The sequence below is a fragment of the Pseudoliparis swirei genome, unplaced genomic scaffold, assembly GCF_029220125.1.
Source record: "Pseudoliparis swirei isolate HS2019 ecotype Mariana Trench unplaced genomic scaffold, NWPU_hadal_v1 hadal_29, whole genome shotgun sequence".
Lineage (NCBI taxonomy): Eukaryota > Metazoa > Chordata > Actinopteri > Perciformes > Liparidae > Pseudoliparis > Pseudoliparis swirei.
This window is the reverse complement of record NW_026613265.1, coordinates 300,253-324,786: the sequence shown is the minus strand read 5'-3', so window position 1 is coordinate 324,786 and position 24,534 is coordinate 300,253. Positions and strand designations below refer to the sequence as shown.

At 53.7% G+C, this 24,534-nt stretch overlaps 2 protein-coding genes across 3 annotated transcripts in view; one reads left to right on the top strand and one right to left on the bottom strand.

Moving 5' to 3' along the window:
* The first annotated feature begins 414 nt into the window (after positions 1-414).
* On the top strand, positions 415-13,923 carry aars2 (alanyl-tRNA synthetase 2, mitochondrial (putative)). Its single transcript, XM_056410896.1, has 22 exons — positions 415-708; positions 1,267-1,455; positions 1,517-1,662; positions 1,990-2,181; positions 2,258-2,402; positions 5,438-5,583; positions 5,648-5,756; positions 6,006-6,044; positions 6,138-6,252; positions 6,808-6,935; positions 7,089-7,227; positions 7,296-7,465; positions 7,533-7,646; positions 8,966-9,106; positions 9,539-9,676; positions 9,760-9,845; positions 9,922-10,030; positions 10,684-10,809; positions 10,883-10,993; positions 11,073-11,156; positions 13,416-13,529; positions 13,612-13,923. Exons 1-22 carry the CDS (start codon positions 454-456, stop codon positions 13,774-13,776), a joined length of 2,961 nt encoding a protein of 986 aa, XP_056266871.1. The 5' UTR covers positions 415-453; the 3' UTR covers positions 13,777-13,923.
* Positions 13,920-24,534, bottom strand: part of LOC130191238 (calpain-2 catalytic subunit-like) — a 12,285-nt gene continuing 1,670 nt past the window's right edge. Inside the window, exons 4-21 of one of the 2 annotated variants that reach the window (XM_056410897.1) lie at positions 24,142-24,275; positions 23,737-23,905; positions 20,438-20,521; positions 20,129-20,214; positions 19,929-20,003; positions 19,697-19,857; positions 19,458-19,627; positions 17,927-17,938; positions 17,182-17,393; positions 16,601-16,637; positions 16,458-16,523; positions 16,330-16,387; positions 15,623-15,687; positions 15,444-15,512; positions 15,265-15,343; positions 14,954-15,070; positions 14,312-14,370; positions 13,920-14,202 (exon numbers count right to left, since the gene is read on the bottom strand). In XM_056410897.1, the coding sequence (XP_056266872.1) occupies positions 14,179-14,202; positions 14,312-14,370; positions 14,954-15,070; positions 15,265-15,343; positions 15,444-15,512; positions 15,623-15,687; positions 16,330-16,387; positions 16,458-16,523; positions 16,601-16,637; positions 17,182-17,393; positions 17,927-17,938; positions 19,458-19,627; positions 19,697-19,857; positions 19,929-20,003; positions 20,129-20,214; positions 20,438-20,521; positions 23,737-23,905; positions 24,142-24,275 (1,677 nt within the window). In that variant the 3' untranslated portion in view covers positions 13,920-14,178. The remainder of the gene's footprint in view (positions 14,203-14,311; positions 14,371-14,953; positions 15,071-15,264; positions 15,344-15,443; positions 15,513-15,622; positions 15,688-16,329; positions 16,388-16,457; positions 16,524-16,600; positions 16,638-17,181; positions 17,394-17,926; positions 17,939-19,457; positions 19,628-19,696; positions 19,858-19,928; positions 20,004-20,128; positions 20,215-20,437; positions 20,522-23,736; positions 23,906-24,141; positions 24,276-24,534) is intronic. The other variant, XM_056410898.1, reaches the window with a different exon arrangement.

Here is a 24,534-nt window from a genome sequence, read left to right as displayed (position 1 = left end):
ACAAAGTAATATAGAAAGTACAAAGTAATATATAGAGTTCACATTTAAGTACAAGTACCTCTAAGTCGTACGTGAGTACTGTTATAAATAGTAAATGAATTCAGGTCAAATACATGAAATGCTTTATCAAATATGTATGAATGAATTCGATGTATCTTCATCACTTCATATTTCCTGGAGTCTGTAACAGGAAGGTCTGGGAGTGACGTCATGCAAGTGACGACACTAAAAGAGAGGGAAGTGTTTATTGATATGATATGTTGTTATTTATATGATTCAGTGATCATGGAAGTGTCGACAATGATTGATTTACAAGCCCCGTGGTCCGCCGGTGCAGGCGGGCGGTGCAGTGTGAGCAGCAGGGGGCGGTAGAGGCGACACACCGCGTCAGAAGAAGAAAGGCTCGGAGTGTGCGTGCGCAGCGTGGAAGCCTGCAGCCCGTGTGAGGTCACCATGGTTCGGGTCCCCATGCTTCGGGTCCCGATGGTTCTGGTCCTCCGGAGGCTCAGCGGGCCGCCGGGCCGCTCCTCTGCCCGCTTAGCGCGCTCCTGCTGCGGCTCCGCCCCTCCGGAGCGGCCCGCCGCCTGGGTCCGGAGCTCCTTCCTGGACTTCTTCCGGGACCAACACGGACACCGACTGGTCCCGTCCGCCCCGGTCCGGCCCAGAGGGGACCCCAGCTTGCTGTTTGTCAACGCCGGCATGAACCAGGTCAGTGAAGACCCGGTACCGGTCCAACAACAAGCAGTTAGCTTTTCAAAACAAGAGATGTCTGATTATATTTAACATAAGACGACTTTTATTTTGTAGTATTGACATTTTACTCATCTCAAGTACTTCAGGTGTACTTGTACTTTACTTGAGTATTTTAATTAATTTGTATGATTAGAGTATTGTACTTTAGTTTGCATTGGATTTAATAAGTAACCGTCATTCTGATGTACTTGTTGCTCCTTGTATGAATGTGTTGATCAGGATTATGTCAGAACCTGGACCCTCAGGGGTTAAAGACGAGGGGCTAAGAGCACCTGGTCCTCCAAGGTCCTCCTCCAAGAGTTTCTGTTTAGTAAGAAACAACGTTGTTCATAAATGTAGTGATTTCCTTTTTAAAATCTTCTCCACGTATTTATATGAACTCTCTGAACCCGGTGCAGTTGGCCTTTGGTCCAGTTCAAACCGGTCTTCCTGTGGTCTCTGGTCCAGTTCAAACCGGTCTTCCTGTGGTCTCTGGTCCAGTTCAAACCGGTCTTCCTGTGGTCTCTGTTCCAGTTCAAACCGGTCTTCCTGGGCACCGCCCACCCCCTCAGTGAGATGGCGTCCTATCAGAGAGTGGTGAACTCTCAGAAGTGCGTCCGAGCCGGAGGGAAACACAACGACCTGGAGGACGTCGGCCGGGACGTCTACCACCACACCTTCTTTGAGATGATGGGGACCTGGTCCTTTGGAGACTACTTCAAGGTGAGGAGGAGGAGGAGGAGGAGGAGCTTGGTGTAACACAGTAATGTTGTTGTGCCTGCAGGAGGAGGCGTGCTTCATGGCGTGGAGCCTCCTCACAAAGCATTATGGGATACCTGCAGACCGCCTGTACGTGTCGTACTTCGCTGGAGACGCAGCCTCGAGGTTACCGGCTGACGACGAGACGCGGCTCATCTGGCTGGAGATGGGGTAGGTCACATGGTCGCCTCCTGAGCCCTGATTGGTCTGCTGGAGATGGGGTAGGTCACATGGTCGCCTCCTGAGCCCTGATTGGTCTGCTGGAGATGGGGTAGGTCACATGGTCGCCTCCTGAGCCCTGATTGGTCTGCTGGAGATGGGGTAGGTCACATGGTCGCCTCCTGAGCCCTGATTGGTCTGCTGGAGATGGGGTAGGTCACATGGTCGCCTCCTGAGCCCTGATTGGTCTGCTGGAGATGGGGTAGGTCACATGGTCGCCTCCTGAGCCCTGATTGGTCCCTGTGTTGAATACGGGATCACCACGGATCTCCTCCTTAGGGTTCCTCCGGCTCGCCTCCTGCCGTTCGGCCTGAAGGAGAACTTCTGGGAGATGGGGGACTCGGGTCCATGTGGGCCCTGCACCGAGATCCACTACGACCACGTGGGGGGGCGGGACGCCGGGGCGCTCGTCAACGCCGACAGTCCTGACGTGGTGGAGATCTGGAACCTGGTCTTCATGCAGTACAACAGGTTCATACACGCACCTGGCCCGGTTCACACCTGCTGGTGGTACCGGGCCCGGTCTAAGGGGCGTGGCTGTGTTCAGGGAGCCGGACCGCAGCCTGCGGCCGCTGCCCCGCCTCAGTGTGGACACCGGGATGGGACTGGAGAGGCTGGTGAGCGTCCTGCAGGGCAAGAGGTCCAACTACGACACGGACCTGTTCACCCCCCTGCTGCAGGCCATCCACCAGGTACACCACAACACCGGTACACCAGTACACCGGTACACCACAACACCGGTACACCACAACACCGGTACACCACAACACCGGTGCACCACAACACCGGTGCACCACAACACCGGTACACCACAACACCGGTACACCACAACACCGGTACACCACAACACCGGTACACCACAACACCGGTACACCACAACACCGGTACACCACAACACCGGTGCACCACAACACCGGTACACCACAACACCGGTGCACCACAACACCGGTGCACCACAACACCGGTACACCACAACACCGGTACACCACAACACCAGTACACCGGTACACCACAACACCAGTGCACCACAACACCGGTACACCACAACACCAGTACACCGGTACACCACAACACCGGTACACCACAACACCGGTACACCACAACACCAGTACACCACAACACCGTGTCTTCACTCTCGGGCTAAATATTCACAATGTATGCATTGAAGATATGCTGTTATCTGACCACATGTCCGTAATGTTCAGTTTATCTTTCGACAATGATTTTATGCCAGAAAAACGTGTGAAAATATCTCGCATTATAAATAACAAAGCTGTAGTGAATTTCAGAACTAGTTTCCCCAGCAATGTTTTGATGGCGCAGTCTGATGACGTGGACTGCGCAGTGAGCTTGTTTAACGCCCACTGCGCAGCCATTCTGGATAGTGTAGCTCCCTTGTCACCGCTCTGTCCGTCCAACTAATCCATCTCCCTGGATGAATGAGGAAATCTATGCGCTCAGGCTACAACGGCGCAGAGCTGAGAGACGGTGGAGAGCTGCTAACCTAGAAGTCCATCGACTCTTCTATAAAGATCTCACAGCTGATTTTAACACTCTGGTGGAAACTACTAGGGCTGCTTACTTTAAAAACCTCATTATCTCCAGCAAAACAACCCCAAAGTGTTATTTAACACCATCAGCAAAATCGTGGCTCGCCTCTTCCATCGATTCCTGTGTCTTCAGACAAGGAATGTAACACCTTCCTGTTGTTTTTTGTAAACAAGATTGCAGATGTTAGAGCCAACATCACCCCTCCCCTGCCCCGGTCCCCAGTCCAGTTTCTGTACCATCAATGAGCAACTTCTCACCTGTTGAGCTGGAGGAGGTGTTGGAGGTAGTAAATGCCATGAAGACCTCCTCTAGTCCCTAGACATCCTGCCCACCTCCCTGCTAAAAGAAGCTATCTCTTCTGTTGCCCCCAGTCTGGTCAAAATTATAAACATGTCTCTGGTCACGGGTGTGGTGCCTTCTTATTTTAAGCAGGCGGCTGTCCAACCTCTCCTCAAAAAGCCCAACCTGGACCCCTCCTCTCCCCTAAACTACAGGCCCATATCTAAGCTACCTTTTATTTCAAAGGTACTGGAGAAAGTTGTAGCTAACCAACTTAACCTCTACCTGGCCACACACAACATTGGTGACAAGTTTCAATCCGGTTTCCGTAAGAAACACTCCACCGAGTCTGCCCTTCTTGGAGTATCTAATGACATCATGATGGCCTCCGACTGTGGCAAAAGTTCTGTTCTGGTCCTGCTAGACCTGAGTGCAGCTTTGACACAGTCGACCATAGTATTCTCCTAGATAGGCTAAAGAACTGGGTTGGGGTGTCAGGTCTAGCACTAAAATGGTTTGCCTCTTACCTCAGTGAGAGACATTTCTCAGTGTCAGCTGGTCCATATAAATCCGACTCCGCCTATCTGCACTGCGGGTACCACAAGGCTCGGTGCTGGCCCGTTACTTTTGCCCTATACCTGATCCCATTGGGTCAGCTGATCAGAACATTCTCTGGCATCACATACCACCTTTATGCTGACGACATCCAGCTGCTTTGCTCTTTTAAACCGGAGCATATGCAGTCCCTCAGCATCCTGATGGAGTGTTTAGCCGCCATTGGGGGTTGGATGGCTAACAACCTCCTGCAGTTAAATGCAACCAAGACCGAGGTGTTGGTTATCGCCTCCGATGGCACCACAGCTAGGGTACTAGAACATCTGGGCCCTCTCAAAAATAATGTCCACCCAACCATTAAAAACCTCGGTATTCATTTTGACCAGGCAATGCTGCTGGATAAACACGTCATGACTTTGAGTCGCAATTGCTTTTTCCACCTGCGAAACATCGCGAAATTGCGTTCCATCATCGCCCACTCTGAGATGGAAATGGCTATACTTGCCTTTGTATCCTCCAGACTGGATTATTGCAACTCACTGTTCACCTGTCTAAACCAGGCATCCATAAACCGCCTCCAACTGGTTCAAAATGCAGCTGCCAGATTACTCACCAGGTCAAAGAAATCGTGTCACATTACCCCTATACTGGCTGCCCTACACTGGTTACCAATCCAGTACAGGATCCAGTACAAAGTACTTCTCTTTACCTTTAAGTCCATACACGGCCTCGCCCCCAGTTATATATATGACCTCATCATACAGCACACCCCCAGCCGGTCCTTACGGTCAGCTGACCAGGGGCTCCTGGCAGTGCCGCACACGATTAAAAACAAAAGGCGATCGGTCCTTTGCTGCAGTGGCCCCACGCCTGTGGAACACACTTCCGCAGGTGTTGAGAGCAGCTCAGTCCGAAAATAGCTTCAGAAATCAGCTAAAACACATCTCTACAAACAGGCATTTCTGGGTTAGGTTTCTGTGTGTTATCGGTTTTCTGCTCTCTATGTTTAATTTACTGTTTGTTGGTTTCTTCTACTGCGTTTGTGACTGCTCAAAAGTCTTGTGTACTGGAGGTAATGCACCCGCAATTTGTAATGTAGCACTGGCTTCTGCACCTTGCTGCTATGCTTAACATGATGATATTGATGATGTTGTACTGTTTTTACTGTTTTTATTGTAAAGCACTGTGTATTCGTACTGCGAAGGGCGCTATATAAATAAACTTTTACTTACTTACTTACCGTAACACCAGTACACCACAACACCAGTACACCGTAACACCAGTACACCGGGTGCAGTGAGGTGTGATTGAAAGCTCCCTGTTGTCATGGCGATGTGACCAGAGGTCGGCGGTGGCCCCGTACGGCGGGCAGACGGGCGCGGCGGACCGGGGGAAGGTGGACACGGCGTACCGCGTGGTGGCCGACCACGTCCGCACGCTGGCGGTCTGCATCGCCGACGGAGTTCATCCCGGCATGTCGGGAGCCGAGTGAGTCGCCGACCAATCGGCCGCCGGCTGCGCTCCCGTCCTGGACTCACCGTGTGCTCCGCAGGCTGGTGCTGAGGAGGGTTCTGCGCCGGGCGGTCCGGTACTGCGTGGAGGTCCTTCGGGCTCCTCGGGGGGCGCTGGCCGGCCTGGTTCCTACCGTCGCCCACACACTGGTGAGACCCATTTCCCATCATGCATCTGACCAGACCACATCAGAGTTCTGGAAGTCATCGTCAGACTCTTTCAGCTCCACCAGAGTGGCCTTCACTGACCTGTTTTATCCGTGGGAGAAGTGAACGCCGTTAAACTTCTGAGACTAGAAGAGGGATCAAGAAGGACCTGGCGTGTGACAGACAATGACACGCGTGTGCATGTGCAGGTGACCGGTTGGTCACGTGTCACATGTTCCCTCCTGTGTGCAGGGCGGCGTGTACCCAGAGCTGCACAGGGAGGCGGACCGGGTGAGTCTCCTGAGGCCCAAACCATGTGCAGCAGCGTTCTCCGTGGGTCTCCATGGCAACAGGGGGCGGTCCTCAGCTGGCCTTGTCTTTCAGATCATGGACGTCATCAACGACAACGAGGCTCACTTCCTGTCGTCTCTGCAGCAGGGCAGCCGGCTGATCCACCGCGCGCTCCACCGGGAGGACTACAAACATGGAGTCTTCCCAGGTCGGTCCCCATCAGCCACCTGACCATGTGACAGGAAGTGATGTCACTTTCAAAGGCCCCCCTTTTGGCTCATTGTCTGTGGACCCCTTGTCCGGTCCGGATGATCATCTCGAGTGTCCTTGTTGTTTCCTTGTTTCCTTGTGTTGTCCTTGTTTCCTTGTTGTGTCCTTGTTGTTTCCTTGTGGTGTCCTTGTGTTGTCCTTGTTGTGTCCTTGTGGTTTCCTTGTGTTGTCCGTGTGGTTTCCTTGTGTTGTCCTTGTTTCCTTGTGTTGTCCTTGTGGTGTCCTTGTTGTCCTGGTTTCCTTGGTGTGTCCTTGTGGTGTCCTTGTTGTCCTTGTTGTGTCCTTGTTGTTTCCTTGTTGTGTCCTTGTTGTTTCCTTGTGTTGTCCTTGTTTCCTTGTTGTTTCCTTGTGTTGTCCTTGTTGTGTCCTTGTTGTTTCCTTGTGTTGTCCTTGTTTCCTTGTTGTGTCCTTGTGTTGTCCTTGTTTCCTTGTTGTTTCCTTGTGTTGTCCTTGTTTCCTTGTGTTGTCCTTGTGGTGTCCTTGTGTCCTCCAGCCTCGGTGGCCTGGTCTCTGCACAGGGACCTGGGCTTCCCCCTGGACCTGGTGGACCTGATGCTGGAGGAGAAGGGGGTCCAGGTGGACCGCGAGGAGCTGGACCGCCTGATGGCAGAGAGCCACGAGGTGAGGTCTCCCTCTGTGGGGCTCTTATTGTGAAGGCTCACCCGTCTCCCTCTGCTGTGACCGCGGAGGCTCTTATTGTGAAGGCTCACCCGTCTCCCTCTGCTGTGACCGCGGAGGCTCTTATTGTGAAGGCTCACCCGTCTCCCTGTCCAGGTGTCGTCTGGGCTCCGGTCAGGTGTCCGGGCTCAGGTGAGGCTGGACGTCCTCAGCCTGGCGGAGCTGCAGCGCCTCGGAGTCCCTCCGACCGACGACGGCCTCAAGTACCAGTACACTCTGGACCAGGACCGCTACGGTGCCACCCGTCTCACCTCTCGGTCTCTCTCTCGGGGGCAGACGGGTAACCGGATTGTTTGTCCCTAGTGTTCCCAGCATGCCTTGCAACAGTGGTGGCTCTACACGACGGCCAGACTCTGGTGTCAGAGGTCACCGAGGGTCAGCGCTGCGGGGTCATCCTGGACCAGACCTGCTTCTACTCTGAGCAGGGGGGTCAGTCCCACGACCGCGGCTACTTCACCCGGGCCGGGCTGCAGGTCTCTGGCAATGCATCAAGGGAAGACGAGCCGAGCGGCCGAGGGCTGACCGGCTGTGTGTCCTCAGGACGTGCTGTACCCGGTGGAGGCCGTGGTCCAGGCGGGGGGGTACGTGCTGCACCAGGTCTCTGCCTCCGCCCGCCTGAGGACCGGAGACCGCGTCCAGCTGCACCTGGACCAGGTAAACAGAGTCCTAGATGACGTCATCGCTCAGGACCAGGAGCCGCTTGGAGAAGAGGTCTCTCTGCCTACCCGTCTGTCTCTCTGCCTACCCGTCTGTCTCTGTCTACCCGTCTGTCTCTCTGTCTACCCGTCTGTCTCTCTGCCTACCCGTCTGTCTCTCTGCCTGTCTCTGTCTACCCGTCTGTCTCTCTGCCTACCCGTCTGTCTCTCTGCCTGTCTCTGTCTACCCGTCTGTCTCTCTGTCTACCTACCCGTCTGTCTCTCTGCCTACCCGTCTGTCTCTCTGTCTACCCGTCTGTCTCTCTGTCTACCCGTCTGTCTCTGTCTACCCGTCTGTCTCTCTGTCTACCCGTCTGTCTCTCTGTCTACCCGTCTGTCTCTGTCTACCCGTCTGTCTCTCTGTCTACCCGTCTGTCTCTGTCTACCCGTCTGTCTCTGTCTACCCGTCTGTCTCTGTCTACCCGTCTGTCTCTCTGTCTACCCGTCTGTCTCTGCCTACCGTCTGTCTGTCTCTGTCTACCCGTCTGTCTCTGTCTACCCGTCTGTCTCTCTGTCTACCCGTCTGTCTCTGTCTACCCATCTGTCTCTGTCTACCCGTCTGTCTCTCTGCCTCTCTGTCTACCCGTCTGTCTCTCTGCCTGTCTCTGTCTCCCCGTCTGTCTCTCTGCCTACCCGTCTGTCTCTCTGTCTACCCATCTGTCTCTGTCTACCCGTCTGTCTCTCTGTCTACCCGTCTGTCTCTCTGTCTACCCGTCTGTCTCTGCCTACCCGTCTGTCTCTCTGTCTACCCGTCTGTCTCTGTCTACCCGTCTGTCTCTCTGCCTGTCTCTGTCTACCCGTCTGTCTCTGTCTACCCGTCTGTCTCTCTGCCTACCCGTCTGTCTCTCTGCCTGTCTCTGTGCCTGTCTCTGTCTACCCGTCTGTCTCTCTGCCTACCCGTCTGTCTCTGTCTACCCGTCTGTCTCTGTCTACCCGTCTGTCTCTCTGTCTACCCGTCTGTCTCTGCCTACCCGTCTGTCTCTGTCTACCCGTCTGTCTCTGTCTACCCGTCTGTCTCTCTGTCTACCCGTCTGTCTCTCTGCCTACCCGTCTGTCTCTCTGCCTGTCTCTGTCTACCCGTCTGTCTCTCTGTCTACCCGTCTGTCTCTGTGCCTGTCTCTGTCTACCCGTCTGTCTCTCTGTCTACCCGTCTGTCTCTCTGTCTACCCGTCTGTCTCTGTCTACCCGTCTGTCTCTGTCTACCCGTCTGTCTCTCTGTCTACCCGTCTGTCTCTGTCTACCCGTCTGTCTCTCTGTCTACCCGTCTGTCTCTCACAGGTCCACAGACTGTCCTGCATGGTGAACCACACAGCGACTCACATCCTGAACTTTGCCCTGAGGAAGGTTCTGGGTCCCTCGGTTCAGCAGAGAGGATCTCACGTGTCGGCCGAGCGGCTCCGCTTCGACTTCAGTGTCAAGGTCAAACCTCTTCTCACTGACGTCAAGGTCAAACCTCTTCTCACTGACTCACTGACATCAAGGTCAAACCTCTTCTCACTGACGTCAAGGTCAAACCTCTTCTCACTGACGTCAAGGTCAAACCTCTTCTCACTGACGTCAAGGTCAAACCTCTTCTCACTGACGTCAAGGTCAAACCTCTTCTCACTGACGTCAAGGTCAAACCTCTTCTCACTGACGTCAAGGTCAAACCTCTTCTCACTGACGTCAAGGTCAAACCTCTTCTCACTGACGTCAAGGTCAAACCTCTTCTCACTGACGTCAAGGTCAAACCTCTTCTCACTGACATCAAGGTCAAACCTCTTCTCACTGACTGGGCTTCTCTGGTGAAGTGTGTAGTCCCGCCCCCTGTGATGTCATCGTGTCATCTTCCTCGTGTCTCTTCGTCCTCAGAGGTCTCTGGATGTCTCTCAGCTGCAGCAGGTAGACAGGTGTGTGAGTGACATCATCTCAGCCAATCAGACGGTCCACAGCCAGGAGCTTCCTCTGCAGGAGGCCAAGAGCATCAAGGGGCTGAGGACAGTGGACGAGGTGACCCGTCTCACTGTCCGTCTCACTGTCTGTCTCACTGTCTGTCTCACTGTCCGTCTCACTGCCTTCCCGTCTGTCTGCAGGTGTATCCGGACCCGGTCCGGGTGGTATCCGTGTTGATGGGCAAGGAGACGGACAAAGAGACTTCTGTAGAGCTCTGCTGTGGGACGTAAGACACTTGACCTGTTGACCTGTGGTCAGTCAGTTGTTTACCTGTAGTCAGTCAGTTGTTTACCTGTGGTCAGTCACCTGCTGCAGACCGGAGCCATCGAGGATCTTCTGATCGTGTCTGAGAGACAGACGGTGAAAGGAGTCAGTCGGATCATCGCTGTGACGAGACGGGAGGCTCAACGGGTCAGTGCCTAGCCTAGCCTAGCACAAACAAGGAAACTGGCCAAAAGAGAAGAACAGCTGTAGTGATTGGGTTCATGGTTGTTGATAATCACGATGGAGCATATTCGGTTTTATTGAAATTCAGTTTATTTGGTCGAGCCCAAAATCATAAATCACAACCTGTGACAGATAGCCGCTGTAGCCGCCGCGTAACGCGCCGCATAGCCACGCCACGCCGCATAGCCACGCTGCGCCACGTATCCGCGCCGCATAGCCACGCTGCGCCACGTATCCGCGCCGCATAGCCACGCCACGTATCCGCGCCGCATAGCCACGCCGCGTAGCCGCGCCACGTATCCGCGCCGCATAGCCGCGCCGCGTAGCCGCGCCACGTAGCCGCGCCAGCGCGTGCGCATAGCAGCGCCCAGTATCCGCGCCGGCAGCACGCAATGCGTAGCCGCGCATAACACACAGGGTGGGCAGGTCCAGATAGAGACCAGTATGCTCCGGTGTCCCACCAGGATCGGGTGCCGCTTGTTCTCGGCTCATCGGGGAAACAGGTGTCGCGGGGGTGGGTCCAGATAGATAGTATGCTCTCCGTCCCACCAGGATCGGGTGCCGCTTGTTCTCGGCTCATCGGGGAACTGATCACCGTATTGATCGATGTCCCTCAGGCGCGGGAGCAGGGCCAGGCGTTGGCTCAGGATGTGGCCTCTCTGGCAGCCAGACTCACGAGCTCCGCCCCCACCAGCCTCGACGCCGCTCAGCGGCTCGCCAAAGAGGTCGGAGTCCTGTCGGATGTAGGTATATTTCCCATGATGCACTGCAGCGATAGTGTGGGTGTGTCCTGATGCCCTGCGTCGTGTCTGACAGGCTGTGGACAACACCCCCATCCCTCAGTGGCAATGCAGAGACCTGCAGACTGGACTCCGCGCTCTGCAGAGGACCAGTAACACCGCCGTCAGGAAGCTGGAGGCGAGAGAGGTGAGCACGCACCTGAGACTCGCCCGACTCACACACCTGTGGCCTTTCTCGGGCTGATTTCCCATCATGCTTTGCACAGGCTGCCCTGAAAGCTCAGGCTGTGCTGGAAAAGAACGGCAGGAAGGAGCTGCAGGTGGACTCTGTGGAGACGGACTCTCTGTCGGTAAGACCAGGGGAGACTTCCCATCATGCATCACACACACCTGTGATCACGCTGATGACATCACACACACCTGTGATCACGCTGATGACATCACACACACCTGTGAACACGCTGATGACACACACACCTGTGAACACGCTGATGACATCACACACACCTGTGATCACGCTGATGACATCACACACACCTGTGATCACGCTGATGACATCACACACACCTGTGATCACGCTGATGACATCACACACACCTGTGATCACGCTGATGACATCACACACACCTGTGAACACGCTGATGACATCACACACACCTGTGATCACGCTGATGACACACACACCTGTGATCACGCTGATGACACACACACCTGTGATCACGCTGATGACATCACACACACCTGTGATCACGCTGATGACACACACACCTGTGATCACGCTGATGACACACACACCTGTGATCACGCTGATGACACACACACCTGTGATCACGCTGATGACATCACACACACCTGTGATCACGCTGATGACATCACACACACCTGTGATCACGCTGATGACATCACACACACCTGTGATCACGCTGATGACATCACACACACACCTGTGATCACGCTGATGACATCACACACACCTGTGAACACGCTGATGACATCACACACACCTGTGAACACGCTGATGACATCACACACACCTGTGAACACGCTGATGACATCACACACACCTGTGAACACGCTGATGACATCACACACACCTGTGATCACGCTGATGACATCACACACACCTGTGATCACGCTGATGACATCACACACACCTGTGATCACGCTGATGACATCACACACACCTGTGATCACGCTGATGACACACACACCTGTGATCACGCTGATGACATCACACACACCTGTGAACACGCTGATGACATCACACACACCTGTGAACACGCTGATGACATCACACACACCTGTGAACACGCTGATGACATCACACACACCTGTGAACACGCTGATGACATCACACACACCTGTGATCACGCTGATGACATCACACACCTGTGATCACGCTGATGACATCACACACACCTGTGATCACGCTGATGACATCACACACACCTGTGATCACGCTGATGACATCACACACACCTGTGATCACGCTGATGACATCACACACCTGTGATCACGCTGATGACATCACACACACCTGTGATCACGCTGATGACATCACACACACCTGTGATCACGCTGATGACATCACACACACCTGTGATCACGCTGATGACATCACACACACCTGTGAACACGCTGATGACATCACACACACCTGTGATCACGCTGATGACATCACACACACCTGTGATCACGCTGATGACATCACACACACCTGTGATCACGCTGATGACATCACACACACCTGTGATCACGCTGATGACATCACACACACCTGTGAACACGCTGATGACATCACACACCTGTGAACACGCTGATGACATCACACACACCTGTGAACACGCTGATGACATCACACACCTGTGATCACGCTGATGACACACACACCTGTGAACACGCTGATGACACACACACCTGTGAACACGCTGATGACATCACACACACCTGTGAACACGCTGATGACATCACACACACCTGTGAACACGCTGATGACATCACACACACCTGTGAACACGCTGATGACATCACACACACCTGTGATCACGCTGATGACATCACACACACCTGTGATCACGCTGATGACATCACACACACCTGTGATCACGCTGATGACATCACACACACCTGTGAACACGCTGATGACATCACACACACCTGTGAACACGCTGATGACATCACACACACCTGTGAACACGCTGATGACATCACACACACCTGTGATCACGCTGATGACATCACACACACCTGTGATCACGCTGATGACATCACATGTTGTGTCACGCTGATGACATCACACACACCTGTGAACACGCTGATGACATCACACACACCTGTGAACACGCTGATGGCATCACACACACCTGTGATCACGCTGATGGCATCACACACACCTGTGTCACGCTGATGACATCACATGTTGCGTCACGCTGATGACATCACATGTTGCGTCACGCTGATGACATCACATGTTGTGTCACGCTGATGACATCACACACACCTGTGATCACGCTGATGACATCACACACACCTGTGAACACGCTGATGACATCACACACACCTGTGAACACGCTGATGACATCACACACACCTGTCCTGTCTCCTGTCAGATTTTGATGAAGACGGTGAATCAGCTGAGCGCCGCTGCTCCTCACAGTCACGTGATGCTGCTCGCTCCCCAAAGGCATTCTGGGAAGGTTCTGTGTGCCTGTCGGGTGCCTCAGGTAACGATGACATACCCGTCGCTGACATCAGGGGGCGGGGTTTCACTTGAAGCGTCTTATTGGCCTTCCTCTCCCTCCTCAGGGCTCCACGTCCCTGACGGCGTCTGATTGGGCGGTCGCGGTGTGTCGCCACCTCGGGGGAGGAGCCGGTGGCACGGCGCTGGTTGCCAAAGGAACAGGAAGCAGTGGTGACATCACCGAGGCTCTGAGGTGGGCGGAGCGCTTTGCTCACCAGAAAACACGATGACATCACAAGGTTGAGGAGTGGGCGGGGCTCCAGATGACTAAGCCCCGCCTCGAAGCTGGAGGGGGCCTCTTCTCATTGGACGACATTATTTATGACATATTTTATAAATCGTAACTTTTTGTTTTTCAATAAATCACTTCAGACTCACTTATTTGTTTTTATTTTTAAGGCACATCTAGAAATAGGGTTAAAGCATGAATAACAGATCTATAACAGCCTTCATAGTGACTAACCAGCTACTAACCAGGTCTCTGAACATGAACAAACAGCCTTCCCATCATAGCATAACTAACCATCAACTACATATTTATTCGGTGGACAGTGCTCCCTCTCCCTCATAATTAAGATTCAACATTCACCACATGGACAATAGTTCTGCTGTGGTCCGGCTGCTCCAGGTCCTCAGAGCAGGGTTGCGTTCAGCCACTGCAGAAGAACATTCCAGTTCAACAACTTCAAACAATCTACGTCCTCTAAAGAACCATTCCAGGGGCCACCAACAGCTGGGGGCCAGCGGTCTGGTGGAGCGTCTCACCTCCATCAGGCTGAGCTCAACAGTTCCGGAGTCGTCTCGGTCCAGAGTGTTAAACGTGTCTGTGGAGAAGAAACATCATCATCATCGTGATGAAGAGGAGCATGGTGAAGAAGAGGAGCATGAAGCGGGCCGGAGCATGAAGCGGGCCGGAAAGATTGTCGCTGACCCCTCCCACCCTGGACACTCCCTGTTCGAGTCCCTCCCCTCGGGGAGGAGGCTGCGGTCCATCATGACCAAGACCACCCGCCACACCAAAAGCTTTTTCCCGACGGCGGTCGGGCTCATCAATGGAGCCCGGGACTGACTGACTGTCACCCCCAGGACTACCACCTCTTCTTCCACCTTCCTCTCTCCTCCTTCTTCCCGCTCCTTCCTCTTCCTCCTCCTCCTCCCTCCTCCCTCCTCCTTCTTCTTCCCTCCTCCACACACGTCACTTTAACATGCACTTTAACTAAAACACACCACTTGAAGCACACACCCAAACACTTCACATTATTTGTTGTCTTTCTGTCGTGTTGATTGTTGTTTGTTTGTCATGTCCAAATGTTGCACCTTCCACCAAAAAAAATTCCTCGTTTGTTTGTGAAAACATTCCTGGCAATAAAACTGTTTCTGATTCTGATTCTGAAGAGGAGGACTCACTGAACATGTTCTCCAGACGGACCACGCAGCTCACAAAGTTGTCGAAGTCGACCGTGAGATCTGGGTCGCTGTAGCGAGCCACCAGCACCTGGTGGAGCGGGTTGTTGAGGCTGAACCCTGAGCAGAGGTCAGGGGTCACAGGTCAGTGGGGAGAGGTCAGGGGTCAGAGGTGAATACACCTGAATTGAGTTCCCGTGTTATTGTACTTAGATGTAAACTAATAATGAATACCAATTGTCCACAGTTCAAAGTGTTTGTGTGAGTTAATAAAGGTCAAAGGTCAAGGTGAAGTCAGGTGCTGAAGAGCTCACCGGCCTCCTCCACGGCCACCCTCATCTCCGTGCAGCTCATGGTCCCAGAGTTGTCCACGTCCTTCTCTCGGTACACTTTCTGTCACACAGAGGGGAAAGACTTGATGAAGACCTGGTCCCGGTCCTGGTCTTAGTTCAGTCCACACGGACCAGAACCAGCTTCTGGATCCGAGGCTCACCAGATACTTCTCGATTTTGGTCCACAGCACTTTGAACTCCACCAGACCCAGCTTCCCGCTGCCGTCTTCCTGCAGCAGCAGTTCAGGAAGTGACACCTGGATTATTTTACCCATCAGCCACTGCAGCTGAACCAGTTCTCACCTAGACTACAAACTGACAGAACAGGTGTGAAGGATACGTCCAGCATGTTGATCATGTTGCGACACGTTGAGATGCTGAAGCCGTTGGTCTTGATGTCAGAACCTGCAGAGACCGGGAGACAGGTTCACACCTGGACCACAGCTGTAGAAACACCTGGACCACAGCTGTAGAAACACCTGGACCACAGCTGTAGAGACACCTGGACCACAGCTGTAGAAACACCTGGACCACAGCTGTAGAGACACCTGGACCACAGCTGTAGAAACACCTGGACCACAGCTGTAGAAACACCTGGACCACAGCTGTAGAAACACCTGGACTACAGCTGTAGAGACACCTGGACCACAGCTGTAGAGACACCTGGACCACAGCTGTAGAAACACCTGGACTACAGCTGTAGAAACACCTGGACCACAGCTCTAGAGACACCTGGACCACAGCTGTAGAAACACCTGGACCACAGCTGTAGAAACACCTGGACTACAGCTGTAGAGACACCTGGACCACAGCTGTAGAAACACCTGGACTACAGCTGTAGAGACACCTGGACCACAGCTGTAGAAACACCTGGACCACAGCTGTAGAAACACCTGGACTACAGCTGTAGAGACACCTGGACCACAGCTGTAGAAACACCTGGACTACAGCTGTAGAAACACCTGGACCACAGCTGTAGAAACACCTGGACTACAGCTGTAGAAACACCTGGACCGAAGGTAAACAAAGACGTTCCTAGTTCCTCACGTTTGGTCACCACCTTGTTGAGGATCTTCTGCAGCTCGAAGGTGGAGATCTCACAGTCCTGCAGCACAGAGACTCGGGTAGAACTCGGGTAGAACTGGATACAGACTTGGACCACATGAGCAGCTCACCTGTCCGGCCAGCTGTCCAAACAGACCCCTGAACCGATCGCCCACGTCGTCTTCATCGATCTCGATCTGAAACCAGAGTTCTTGTTATTGCTCCACCAGGTTCTGGAGGACCCGGTCCACCAGGTTCTGGAGGGAGGACTCACCTGCTCCACTCTGGACTCGATGGGGTCGTCCAGCTCTCTGCAGAGACAGACAACAGGTGAGTCGTCGTGGAGACCACGACGACTCTCCAGCTACAGTGAAGACGGGAACCAATGCATTCTGGGTAAGCCCGAAGGAGACTTCCCCTTTACATCTGACAGCGTACCAACTTATTAAATCATTATTAGAAAGTACTTTTAAACACAGATGATGACTCAAACTCAGCTGCAGTTCCTCAAGCGGCCACCAGAGGCTTTGAGCTTCTTTAGGGCTCCGTCACCAGACGCCACTCACACCCTCGTCTTCCTCCGGCACGGCGCCTTTTAAATGCCGCGCGGCAAGTTTTCTTTGCGTTCTTTAGGCACATAAAAGTTACAATATTCTCAATTTTAAGCACGTGGAGTCACACCACTCATCAATGCCCAAGGCAGCCAATCGGATCAAGCAGGAGGCGGGCCTTAGTACTTTACCACTTCCTTCCTGTTTTCCTGTGGCATTCGCTGTACTCTTTCCTTTTTATATAATCGTGAACCTCCTCCTCCTCCTCCTTTGAAGCTTCTGCTGTGATCGAGGTTGAACTTACTGGAACTCGGCCTGCTTCTCGGAGAAGACGCGGACGCAGAAGTCTCCGTTCTTGTGCGCCTCGAAGGTGGACGGGATGATCAGGTACTCGCCCGGCGGCAGGCAGAAGCGGCTGCACACCTCTCGCAGGTTGATGAAGGTTTCGGAGCGAGCGGCGGAGGCGTTCCGCAGGAAGAAGTTCCGGTTCAGGTGGACGTTCCTCTGACCGCGGGACTGAGGGGACACGACGGGGACACAACAGGGACACAACAGGGACACGACAGGGACACATGGGGACACGACGGGGACACGACAGGGACACAATGGGGACACAATGAGGACACAATGGGGACATGACGGGGACACAATGAGGACACGACGGGGACACAATGGGGACACGACGGGGACACAATGAGGACACGACGGGGACACAATGGGGACACGACGGGGACACAATGAGGACATGACGGGGACACAATGGGGACACGACGGGGACACGACAGGGACACGACGGGGACACAATGGGGACACGACAGGGACACGACGGGGACACGACGGGGACACAATGGTGACACGACGGGGACACAATGGGGACACAATGAGGACACGACGGGGACACAATGAGGACACGACGGGGACACAATGGGGACACAACGAGGACACAATGGGGACACGACGGGGACACAACAGGGACACGTCACGCTGAGGGTCAAGCTAACTCAATTACTTCCAACGGGGGGGCGGCAGGAAGCTGCTAGTCCTCGTACCTCCTCGGGAACCTGGAACAGAAGAAAGAGAGCCGTCAGCACCCCTGTCTGGATCAGGTCTGTGACGTGGACCAGGTCTGGATCAGGTCTGTGACGTGGACCAGGTCTGGATCAGGTCTGTGACGTGGACCAGGTCTGGATCAGGTCTGTGCTGTGGACCAGGTCTGGATCAGGTCTGTGACGTGGACCAGGTCTGGATCAGGTCTGTGCTGTGGACCAGGTCTGGATCAGGTCTGTGACGTGGACCAGGTCTGGATCAGGTCTGTGATGTGGACCAGGTCTGGATCAGGTCTGTGATGTGGACCAGGTCTGGATCAGGTCTGTGATGTGGACCAGGTCTGGATCAGGTCTGTGATGTGGACCAGGTCTGGATCAGGTCTGTGACGTGGACCAGGTCTGGATCAGGTCTGTGACGTGGACCAGGTCTGGATCAGGTCTGTGCTGTGGACCAGGTCTGGATCAGGTCTGTGCTGTGGACCAGGTCTGGATCAGGTCTGTGACGTGGACCAGGTCTGGATCAGGTCTGTGACGTGGACCAGGTCTGGATCAGGTCTGTGATGTGGACCAGGTCTGGATCAGGTCTGTGACGTGGACCAGGTCTGGATCAGGTCTGTGACGTGGACCAGGTCTGGATCAGGTCTGTGCTGTGGACCAAAGAGGACGACGGCTCCCGTCTTTGTGCTCAGAGGATCTTTCTACGAATCTTAGAGTTTTACAAATGTCCTCAGATGGTCAGGTCTGGATCGCCCCCCCCCCCCCCCCGAGACCACTATTATACGACTGGAGGATCAACTTGGGGTCGCTCAAGTGGTTAGCACTGTCGCCTCACAGCAAGAAGGCCCTGGGTTCGAATCCCGGTCCTTTCTGTGTGGAGCGTGTTCTCCTCATGGTCTCCTCATGGTCTCCTCATGGTCTCCTCGTGTTCTCCTCATGGTCTCCTCATGGTCTCCTCGTGTTCTCCTCGTGTTCTCCTCATGGTCTCCTCTGTCTGCGTGGGTTTCCTCCGGGTCCTCCGGTTTCCTCCACCATCATAAAGACATGCACCGCAGCCTCACCCCGGTTCGTATGGATGTGAATGAATGTTGGTGGTGGGGGAGGGGCCGTAGGCGCTGATTGGGGGAGGGGCCGTAGGCGCTGATTGGCTGCCACGCTTCCGCCAGTCTGCCCCAGGGCAGCTGTGGCTACTGATGTAGCTCCACCACCGGTATGACTGTGTGTGTATGACTACTGGACTCTGGACTCTGTAAGCGACTTCGGGTATTAAAAGAAGCGCTATATAAAATTGAAGGTTATAATTATAACTTCTGAAGAGAAGAAGAGTCTAAGGATGGTGAACCAGCCCAGATATCCACTTCCTGTTTCCTCTCACAGCGTTTAGAGAACAGCTCAGAGAAGCTCCAGGATTCACCTCTCAGACCGGCTGCACTGAGAACTGGATGAGTCCAGTTTTCTGTAGACCTACTCGTCTGAACCGGATCAACCAGACTCCTTGAACAGCTTTGACCTCTAGAGACCAAACCACCGGTCTCACCTCGTAGATGGCGAATCCCATGGTCTGCATGTCTTCACCCATCTTCCTCATGCGTCTGCGGTTCTTCTGGATCAGACCGACCACGAAGCTGCAGCCGTTCTCTCCGTCGTCCGGGTCATCGTCCTCCTCGTCCAGCCGGATCACGAACTGAGGGTTGGTCCAGAAGGTGTCTGCGGTTGGAAAACAAGACCTCAAGCCGGCTGTGAGGGCACTAGACTCCTCTCGGCCGGAGGACTCACCGGGAAAGTTCCTGCAGCCTCCGGCGGTGGACCCTCTCCTCCAGCTGCCATCGAACTTGGACAGAGCCCACTTGGACACGGAGTCGTCGCTCAGGGCGTCGGGCGTCAGGTTACAGATCTCCAGCCGGGAGTAATGTCGTAGGAAGTCATTGAAAGACATCCTGGAAGACAGAGCAGTGGGTTTACCGACCACGTCGCCTGATCAGGTAGTTAGATAAAAAGTGAGTTTTACCAGAACTCTCCGTCCTCCGAGCGATGACTCAGACGGTCTCGGTCCTCGTCGCTGATCTGACCCCACTGGGTTGAGCTGTGGGAGCCAGACGTGGTTTCAGAACACGAGTCAGAACCCAGAGACCAGCCCAGAGCTCCGTCTGACCCGGTCCAGCAGGGACTGGTCTGAGGTTGAAGCCCCTCCGTCTCCAACATACTCACTCATCGCTCCAGTCTCCGGTCCACTCCACCTGACCCCAGGGGTTCCTGATCCGGATCAGCTTCTCCATGTTGCCGCGGTACTCCACCTGCAGCCAATCACAAACCAGAGTTACATCTGAAGGACGACTCTTAAAGGGCTGAACTTCAGGTGTTTGAGAGGACGTCAGCGTTTTTAACTACTTTTAGAACTCAGAAGCTCGAGTCAGCCTTCTGACTCATGGGGAACGTAGTTTAATGCTGTGGTGAGATTTATTTGTTCAGACAGGTGAATATAGGGGGTGTGGCTATGCAGGGGGCGTTTCCTCTCACCTGATCTGCACCTGTCACAGAGTAGGCGTGGCCTTTCACCAGCTTCTGAGAGGTCACGGCCTCGGAGTCGGATGAGCTTGTGATCTGAAACCAAAAAGACTTTCAAGTTACAAACTTAAATTCACCTAAATAAATGATATGAATGAACATGTAGTACCCTGTAGTACCCTCTAGTACCCTGTTCAGCCCCTCTAGTACCCTGTAGTACCCTCTAGTACCCTGTTCAGCAACTCTAGTACCCTGTAGTACCCTCTACTACCCTGTTTAGCTCCTGTAGTACCCTCTACTCCCCTGTTCAGCAACTCTAGTGCCCTCTAGTACCCTGTTCAGCAACTCTAGTGCCCTGTAGTACCCTGTTCAGTCCCTCTAGTACCCTGTAGTACCCTCTACTACCCTGTTTAGCTCCTGTAGTACCCTCTACTCCCCTGTTCAGCAACTCTAGTGCCCTCTAGTACCCTGTTCAGCCCCTGTAGTACCCTCTATTACCCTGTTCAGTCCCTCTAGTACCCTGTAGTACCCTGTTCAGCATCTCTAGTGCCCTGTAGTACCCTCTAGTACCCTGTTCAGTCCCTACAGTACCCTGTAGTACCCTGTTCAGCAACTCTAGTGCCCTCTATTACCCTGTTCAGCAACTCTAGTGCCCTGTAGTACCCTCTAGTACCCTGTTCAGCCCCTGTAGTACCCTCTATTACCCTGTTCAGCAACTCTAGTGCCCTGTAGTACCCTCTAGTACCCTGTTCAGCCCCTGTTCAGCAACTCTAGTGCCCTGTAGTACCCTGTTCAGTCCCTCTAGTACCCTGTAGGACCCTGTTCAGCAACTCTAGTGCCCTGTAGTACCCTCTAGTACCCTGTTCAGCCCCTGTAGTACCCTGTTCAGCAACTCTAGTACCCTGTGGTACTCTCTACTACCCTGTTCAGCCCCTGTAGTACCCTCTATTACCCTGTTCAGTCCCTGTAGGACCCTGTTCAGCCCCTGTTCAGTCCCTCTAGTACCCTGTAGGACCCTGTTCAGCAACTCTAGTGCCCTGTAGTACCCTCTAGTACCCTGTTCAGCCCCTGTAGGACCCTGTTCAGCAACTCTAGTGCCCTGTAGTACCCTCTAGTACCCTGTTCAGCAACTCTAGTGCCCTGTAGTACCCTCTAGTACCCTGTTCAGCCCCTGTAGTACCCTGTTCAGCAACTCTAGTACCCTGTGGTACCCTCTACTACCCTGTTTAGCTCCTGTAGTACCCTCTACTACCCTGTTCAGCCCCTGTAGTACCCTGTTCAGTCCCTCTAGTACCCTGTTCAGCCCCTCTAGTACCCTGTAGTACCCTCTACTACCATGTTCAGCCCCTGTAGTACCCTCTATTACCCTGTTCAGTAACTCTAGTGCCCTGTAGTACCCTGTTCAGCCCCTCTAGTACCCTGTAGTACCCTCTACTACCATGTTCAGCCCCTCTTGTACCCTGTTCAGCAACTCTAGTGCCCTGTAGTACCCTGTTCAGTCCCTCTAGTACCCTGTAGTACCCTCTACTACCATGTTCAGCCCCTCTAGTACCCTGTTCAGCCCCTGTAGGACCCTGTTCAGCAACTCTAGTGCCCTGTAGTACCCTCTAGTACCCTGTTCAGTCCCTCTAGTACCCTGTAGTACCCTGTTCAGCAACTCTAGTGCCCTGTAGTACCCTCTAGTACCCTGTTCAGCCCCTGTAGTACCCTGTTCAGCAACTCTAGTACCCTGTGGTACCCTCTACTACCCCGTTTAGCTCCTGTAGTACCCTCTACTACCCTGTTCAGCCTCTGTAGTACCCTGTTCAGTCCCTCTAGTACCCTGTAGTACCCTCTACTACCATGTTCAGCCCCTCTAGTACCCTGTTCAGCTACTCTAGTGCCCTGTAGTACCCTGTTCAGTCCCTCTAGTACCCTCTAGTACCCTGTTTAGCAACTCTAGTACCCTGTTCAGCCCCTGTAGGACCCTGTTCAGCAACTCTAGTGCCCTGTAGTACCCTCTAGTACCCTGTTCAGCCCCTGTAGTACCCTGTTCAGCAACTCTAGTACCCTGTTCAGCCCATGTAGTACCCTGTTCAGTCCCTCTAGTACCCTGTAGTACCCTCTACTACCATGTTCAGCCCCTGTAGTACCCTCTAGTACTCTGTTCAGCAACTCTAGTACCCTGTTGAGCCCCTCTAGTACCCTGTTCAGTCCCTCTAGTACCCTGTAGTACCCTGTTCAGCAACTCTAGTACCCTGTGGTACCCTCTACTACCCTGTTTAGCTCCTGTAGTACCCTCTACTACCCTGTTCAGCCCATGTAGTACCCTGTTCAGTCCCTCTAGTACCCTGTTCAGCCCCTCTAGTACCATGTTCAGCCCCTGTAGTACCCTCTAGTACTCTGTTCAGCAACTCTAGTACCCTGTTGAGCCCCTCTAGTACCCTCTAGTACCCTGTTCAGCAACTCTAGTACCCTGTTCAGTCCCTCTAGTACCCTGTAGTACCCTGTTCAGCAACTCTAGTACCCTGTTCAGCAACTCTAGTACCCTGCAGGGTTTTTCCTGCATAGAGAAAATTTGGGCGCGCGCCGAAGCCGTTTTCCCGAGCGCCTATGACAAATCCCGAAAAAATAAAAACTGTGTTCATCACGTGCATGTCAGCGAATATGTTCTCAATAGTATGTTTCAAGTAGGCTCCAGCCGAACCCTCGTTCTGTTTGGATCAATAGTAATCGAGTTCAGTGTTTCCCCGAGGTTTACAGCTTCAGGGGGCGGGACTAGTGCCGCTAGCCATGTTGGTGCTCGAAGCTTAATTTAACACTGAGGTGTGCTCACCTGTGTACGCGCATCACCGCTGAGCGAGGCGCGCGCCGGCATCGGAGCTCTGGCGCGCACGAGCCGAGATGAGTTGTTGACGGGGGGGGGGGGGGGGGTAGACGAAAATTACAGAGTGGCAGGTGGAGATTTCCCCCTGTTATAATAGTAGGGGAGACACTGGAGTTGATAAGCGTGTATTCTTGTCTGATCAATACGCAACTGTGAGGTGCGCGAATGGACCGAGCGGCCAGCTGCTGATCACTCAACAGCCTGACCTGCACGAATAGACGGTGCGCGCTCCGCGCACACTTTTTTTGGGAGCACCGAAGACCCATTTTGACCCAGGAAAAACCCTGCCCTGTAGTACCCTGTTCAGTCCCTCTCGTACCCTGTAGTACCCTGTTTAGCAACTCTAGTACCCTGTAGTACCCAGTTCAGCCCCTCTAGTACCCTGTAGTACCCCTATTGAGCCCCTCTAGTACCCTGTGGCTCCCCCTATGTTCTCAGAGCTTACGTCTATGGAGCAGCCCATCAAGGATCCGCGGTTCTGAGCTTTCTGGATGATGTGGAACAGATGTGGATCCGGTTCACTCAGGTCGTGGGCCTCTGCAATTCCTCCGGTGAAGTCCTCAAAACCCTCAGTGGTGGACCCTCCAGACAGAGCCTCGTAACAGCCGTTCATCCTGCAGCGACATCACAACGCTCACACTAGAGGACTCAGAGGACTCGTTCCCACCAGAGGACTCAGGGTTAACATGAATAATGCAGCAATGTGTAGGAACAAGAACCTGAAGCCACAAATACACCTGACACACCGTCTGGTTATCACCTGTAGGCCTCCACTCAGACCAGCTTACCGGGTTGACATGAGACACGGCGGAGGGACATGAGACTGTCTCTGGAAAGATTCAGGTCTTACTTGGCGTAGGCCTTCTCCAGCAGGGCGCTCCAGAACTCCCTCCCCTCCGCAGAGTGGACGAACATCAGCTCTCCGTCTTTGACCGGCAGCCGGTCATCGATCACGACGTCCAGCCACTCCCCGAACTGCCAGAACTGAGACGGGACAGACAGAAGGGATCATCAGTGTTGTCATGAGACGACTAGGGACACAAGACCACCTAGTCCTGTGGGTGGTATTGAGTCCCTTCAGTCCTAGTCCTGTGGGTGGTATTGGAGTCCCTTCAGTCCTCGTCCTGTGGGTGGTATTGGAGTCCCTTCAGTCCTAGTCCTGTGGGTGGTATTGGAGTCCCTTCAGTCCTAGTCCTGTGGGTGGTATTGGAGTCCCTTCAGTCCTAGTCCTGTGGGTGGTATT

Bases quoted from the DNA above. Each gene is read 5' to 3' on its own strand.
- aars2 (XM_056410896.1), top strand. From the start codon at position 454: ATGGTTCGGGTCCCCATGCTTCGGGTCCCGATGGTTCTGGTCCTCCGG. The intron at 1,456-1,516 runs GTGAGGAGGAGG...TTGTGCCTGCAG, and splicing joins CCTTTGGAGACTACTTCAAG to GAGGAGGCGTGCTTCATGGC. The intron at 6,045-6,137 runs GTGAGTCTCCTG...CTTGTCTTTCAG, and splicing joins TGCACAGGGAGGCGGACCGG to ATCATGGACGTCATCAACGA.